Source organism: Hippoglossus stenolepis, chromosome 13 (genome assembly GCF_022539355.2).
Source record: "Hippoglossus stenolepis isolate QCI-W04-F060 chromosome 13, HSTE1.2, whole genome shotgun sequence".
NCBI classification, from domain to species: domain Eukaryota; kingdom Metazoa; phylum Chordata; class Actinopteri; order Pleuronectiformes; family Pleuronectidae; genus Hippoglossus; species Hippoglossus stenolepis.
In genome coordinates, this window is record NC_061495.1 from 2,673,413 (window position 1) to 2,679,412 (window position 6,000).

General features: G+C 40.1%; 1 protein-coding gene across 2 annotated transcripts; it reads left to right on the forward strand.

Moving 5' to 3' along the window:
- The first annotated feature begins 1,081 nt into the window (after positions 1 to 1,081).
- LOC118119673 (ras-related protein Rab-17) lies at positions 1,082 to 5,738 on the forward strand. Of its 2 annotated transcripts, none has more exons than XM_035173821.2 (6): positions 1,082 to 1,473; positions 2,126 to 2,277; positions 2,368 to 2,493; positions 2,586 to 2,679; positions 3,348 to 3,513; positions 4,046 to 5,738. In XM_035173821.2, the coding sequence occupies exons 1-5, from the start codon at positions 1,308 to 1,310 to the stop codon at positions 3,476 to 3,478; spliced, it is 669 nt and encodes a 222-aa protein (XP_035029712.1). In that variant the 5' UTR covers positions 1,082 to 1,307; the 3' UTR covers positions 3,479 to 3,513; positions 4,046 to 5,738. The 2 variants fall into 2 exon arrangements, with proteins under 2 accessions (XP_035029712.1, XP_035029713.1); XM_035173822.2 differs by having other exon boundaries at positions 4,088 to 5,738.
- The last annotated feature ends 262 nt before the right edge of the window (positions 5,739 to 6,000 follow it).

Genomic DNA, 6,000 nt, shown 5'->3' on the forward strand with positions numbered 1-6,000 from the left:
TACCCTGTGATATCACTGTTATACCATTTGTCAACGCCTGTAATATAACACAGAGACTCTTTCTTTCATGTGATATCTTCATCTAAATGTAACGAGTCATGTCAATTCTTATTTATTAATTAAAATCTAAGTGGATCACTGGTTTGCACTGTTACAGGAACACAACTTGGATTTTTTGTTTAGATTAAGCTGAATTTCACATGATGCTTAAAGGTCCAGTGTGAAAGATTTAGGTGAAAGGGATTTATTGACAATATAAAATAATCCTAGTGATGTTTTCACGAGTGTGTTTCATCTAAATTGTACGAATTGTTGTTTTCTTTACCCGAGAATGAGCCCTTTATATTTAAATACTTTATATTTAAATATTTTATATTTACATTAGGAGCGGATCCTCTCTACGGAGGCAGCCATGTTTTTTACAGTCGTCCAAACTGGACAAACTAAACCTTTTGAGTTTTTATGACAACTGAAGCTACCACAGGTTCTCTTCCATGTTTGGAAGAGGAGGGTGAGGTGAGGTGAGGGGTGTTCAGCTGCAACATGAAACTTCACCACTAGATGTCACCAGATTCTACACACTGAACCTTTAAACCCGTACAATGGATTAATGTGAGTCTGGACTCACATGAGGAGCGAAAGGCTAAAGGTGGAAGCTTTTATCTTCTTTGTGGAGAAAGTGACATGTAGGTTGCACAGTTATCTTATGCTCGTATCTGATGAGGCAGTAGAAGCATTTAAAACACAGTTCTCTGTGTATTTAAATGAGTTAGGCTGTAATATATGGAAGTGTTTCCCAAACCAACACATTTCAAAATGGTAATGCTAATGAACGAACATGCATTTCAGTGAATAACTTTGTATTTGTGCGGTTCTTCATATAATTGACATTCAAAACAAACTGCAGATCCATTACAGAGGAAAATAAAAGAGTGAATTCAACACGTGTTCACAGACTGAGAGGCTCGATACCTGGTTGTGACTGGTACAGCAGGAGGTGTAATCAGTGCAATGCCGCCTCCCTGTGGTGAAGAGGTGTCATGTGAGGAGCTAACGCAGGAAGAAACAGTCCAGATTTATGTTGTTATGACTCAGTGGGGAAGTGAGATTGTGTTGTTAAGACTGGACTTTGGTTTTACTTTTCATTTCTAAGGTCAAGCTGACGCTGCGACAAACTCTCTCGACAAAGCAGCCGTATCAGCTCCTCTGTGCAGTTTGGAGTAGCTGTTGCTTCTTTAGAAGGAAAACATTTATCTGTACCGGATCAGGATTAACAGACTTTGCTCCACCTGCTCCGAGTTCTTTTCATGGGGGAGAATCTCCCGAGGTCGCCAGGAGGAGCTCGTCTGAGGAGACCTGTGCAAACCCTCAGGGCTAAGATGGTTCTTCTTGGGAGCTCTGGTGTGGGGAAGTCATGTCTGGCTCTGCGATTTGGGAAGGATGAGTTCAGGAGCGCATCGCCTACTGTTGGCTGTGAGTTCACGATAAGATCGATTTGTATCTTGTCTTTGTGTGAAATGTGTGTTTCTGCTCTTTTGCTGGAAGCAGATCGATGCCCCTCATGTGTGTACACACTAAAAGTAAAGTTATACAGTGAATCAAATACAGCCTGGAAACTGTATCCAGAGGTTAACAAAGACAAACACCTCCAGATGTCTCAGCCAACCTAGTTAATGTTTGCCAGTGGTTTATAGGCTTGACTGATTTTGCCCAACATGAAAACACCACTTGTTGTTTTTACAATTCATTTTCTTAGCTATCGAGCTCCAGAGGTGCTGGTTTGTGTTAACTGTGTCCAGTCCTAATGCTAAGCTAGGCTAACTGACTCCTTACTATACCCTCATCATACGTCTGAATAACACACAGACTTGAGAGTGGCATCGATCTTCTTATTTTAGTAAAGTAAATACATTCATTTCCCAAACTATCGAACTTAAATGTTGTCATTAAACAAAAGTTTGATCTAGTTGTATCATACAAAAGCACTTTACACATATTTCACACACCCGATGATACCTCAAAAACAAGTAAACATGTAATGGAGTCAAGATCAACTCTAAAAACTCACTGGGAGACAATTAAATCTTTAATCTTTAATCTTTAATTTTGCCATCTGACCCTCCAGGTGCCTACCTGACCCGGATGGTGCATTTGAGTGACGTCAATCTTCGCTTCGAGATATGGGACACGGCAGGGCAAGAGAAATACCACAGCGTCACCCCTCTTTACTACAGAGGAGCCCACGCTGCCATCCTGGTCTATGATATCAGCAAGAGGGTAAAAGAAAAAAGATAAATGACTCGTCTGGGCTTGTCTTGGCTGGTTTTGCATCTGTTTGTATACTTGCATGTGCTCGTGTCGCTGTAGGAAACATTTCTCAGAGCTCAGGTGTGGCTCAGAGAGCTTGAGCAACAGGTCATCCCAGGATCTACTGTCCTGTGGCTGGTGGGCAACAAGGGGGATCTGGCTGAGGAGAGGCAAGTCTCAGTGCAGGTACACGCAAAGATAACGACACAATAAACGGTATCACAATCAATCCCCATTTATATAGTCACACAATTTCTGATTTGTCTGCTGTCTCACAGGAAGGACAGGGGCTGGCCAGCGACAGGGGGTTGTTCTTTTCAGAGACATCTGCAATGTCGGGGTTCCAGGTCAATGAGTTGTTAGCAGCTATAGGTAAGTAAATGTGTTGAGTCATTTAGAATAGAATAGAATAGAATAGAATAGAATAGAACTGTAATGTCTGCAAAAGTGGAAAATTGTCTTTGGCTCCCCAACAAACGAGCGACAACACACAAAACACAACAACGACTTTGCAGAGTTAAGAAAACTAAGAGCACTTGGAGTGAAAGACTTTTAAAAAACATTTTAGGTGCCAGAGAGACTCTATAGCGCCCCCTGGAGCTCAAAGGCTCAAACTGGCTCAAACATTTTTATGTCGTCACTAAACTTAAACACAAAAAAGAGAGACTTCTGTTTTGCCTATGGTCTGAGCTTTGACCTAACAGGCCCCATCAATCAAAAACTTTTAGATATGAAGATTATATTCATTGCTAATCTTACCTGGATTTAGAAACCGTCTGAAAATGGTGTCACCCATTGATTTATCTTGGGAAGTCCACAGAAAGGCCACACATCTACCCCTAGTGGGCAGCAGATACCAACAGAAGCAGCACTGGTTCATCATCAATCTGACACTTCCTGACAGCTTGGAAACTATAAAGCTCAAGGTCTTTAACTAGTGACCTGCCTTCGTTCACTTCTTGATCTCCTGACCTCTGACTGGTTCCTGTTTAATACCAGAGTGCATGTGATGCATGTGCTGACAGAGCTGTGTGGTTCAGCCCACAGCGTGTACGAGTGTGTCGGAGCCCAGCAGGAGGGTCTGTCAGAGTGGAGGGAGACACCGGTGGTGAATCTGCATCACAGGGACACGCTCACTTCTGCTGCTCCCTGCTGCAGAGTTGGGCCCTAGACGAGAAGAGGAGAAACAGGGGGAAAGAGACGGAGGTAATGTAAAGAAATCAGCTGCATTGGTTGGAGCAGAGCGATATTAGACGACTTGGGACGACAGGAACGTTTGATAACTTAATTTATTACAGTTAATGTGACTGTCCATCTTTATATTCACATGGGAAATGTTGGAAAACCTACAAAATAATGAGATAAACACACTTTTGTTTATATCGAGAGGAACCAACGTTGTGCCTCTTTTTTGAAAGGTTCAGGTTCACAGGAATTGAGGCTATGAACTATTTTCTTGCCTTAACCCCGTTTTTAGTTCATTGTTTTTAATTTTCTTTGAAGTAAAAGTTATTTAACTTAAATAGTTCAGACTGTATTAATGGGACATGAGTCTCAGTTTGCTTTGCACAGATTCAGCCGGTAGAAATTAACTTTTTACTTTTAAACTTTTATATGTACATTTCAGAGCCTGTACTTATATACTTTTATTAAAGTAAAGAGGTTTAATCAATACTTTTCTACCTTTACTTGAGTTGTTTTTAACACAGGTTAATCTGCTTCTTCTACTTGAGTAAAGGACGCGTGAACTTATATCACCTCTGCCTCGGACATGTACCAGGAGGACAGCAGGAGGAGGGACAGGGGGCGTTGTACGTTCTTTAGGATCCGCCTGCAGGACCCCCCCCCAAGCAGAGTTCCCCTGAGTTCTCCCGATTCCTTTAGTGATCAACACTCGTGAATAACACAAATATATTCCCTGTGCATCAATAACATTGGGATTAAGTGGATTCCTGACTGTTGGTGAAACAGTATTTCTGTCTGCATTTGGCTGCATCAACGCTCTCTTATGCAAACCGACTTCTCTCCCCTGCAGTCGGGCTCTTGCTAAATGTTTGGTCGTGTTTTCACACACACAACTGTGATCCTCTAAGTGTGAACTTTGTATTACTGATTTCAAGCATCACTCAGAAGAGGCTTTATTGAGCTGATTGAAACCAAGCTTGTGCAGAGCCAGAGGAACTGCTGGTCTTGGTTTAGTTAAAGAAAGAGAAAGACACCAGACCTCCTGCTGAGAAGATGACATGAAGTAAATAAAACAATAAAACAAGAATCATTTGGTTTTCATTGTATGTAAATATTGAGAATCTAAAAAACAGTTGTTTGCAGATGTTGTGTAAACCCCCGGAATTATCTCAGTGAAAAGTGTGTCTTCATTTTAACAGCTGAGCTATGGACACAACCAAAGTGATAATTAAACAACGAATAAGTTACCTAATGACTTCAAAGTTATTGTTGAACTGAAGTGCTTCACTATGTCAACACAAGATACAAGGCACAAAAAGTGATTGAAAAGCAAAATGAAATATTAGAATAGCTGCGTGAGTTAAGTAAATGTATGAGGGGCAATCAGGAACATTATTCAGAATTAAAAACGTGACATTCTCAGTGTGTTTGTAAAAGGTTTCTTCAAAACGTTTCTTTCAGTTTTATAAACTTAATTTTACGACAGCTTTTCAGTTGTGTGTTTGTATAAGAACACACCAGTGATACACACACTGCATTAAGACTTTATTGTCTCATGTTGTTTATTGAATTTACAAAGCAATCTTCAAGGAAAACACATTTTTAATGGACTTTGTATGAAAGGCCAAAACTATCCGAGCTTTTGTATTGAAGGAAACAACACAAGTATTTTACAGAAAATGACAAAAACTAAACAAAATGTTCAATATGTTATAGAAAACTCCAAAGAAATGAGAGCCGAGTAGACTTTGTCTGCAGATTTCTCCATCGTGGGACTGATAAAGGATTCTCTTATCTTATCTTATCTTATCTTATCTTATCTCATCTTGTATCCTCCAGTGGTTGTCATCACTGATGGATCCAGATTCTGCCGTCTCTGTCAGATTTGAGTCTGTAAACTCTGGCTGTGACACGATGCTCATTTGTCCTCGTAGCTCTTCGGCCAAACCTCCCCACAGGTCTGATCCCTCTGCCCGTGTACCAGGACGCATCGATGTTTGGATCTGAAGGAACCAGGAGGAAATAAAAAACAGACATGAAAACAACAGACAAATCAAATCCCACAGTCATCGTGGATGAGTCTCATGATTTTGCTACTGCAGGTGTAGTTAGGAGCCAAATAATAAGGTGAAACATGAAACATGATATAGTTCTGTATCCTTTGTATTCTGCTCGTAATGATTTAATTTGTCCTTTAGTCGGGTCGATTTCCAGTGTTGTGAAAATAAATAAAATAAATAAACATACTAAGAGGAGAAGCTGCAAAATGTCACTTTATTGTTTTCAGCCCAAAACAATAAAGGAGAAAAGTGCTTGTATATACTCACACACACACACACACACACACACACACACACACACACACACACACACACACACACACACACACACACATATAATAAAATTAGTAATAATAAGTTATAATTAAAGTAAATTCAATTCAATAAATCAAATGACCTAATTCAACCTCTTATTACTCACTCGTTTTTTTTCTTATTTAAAAAACAT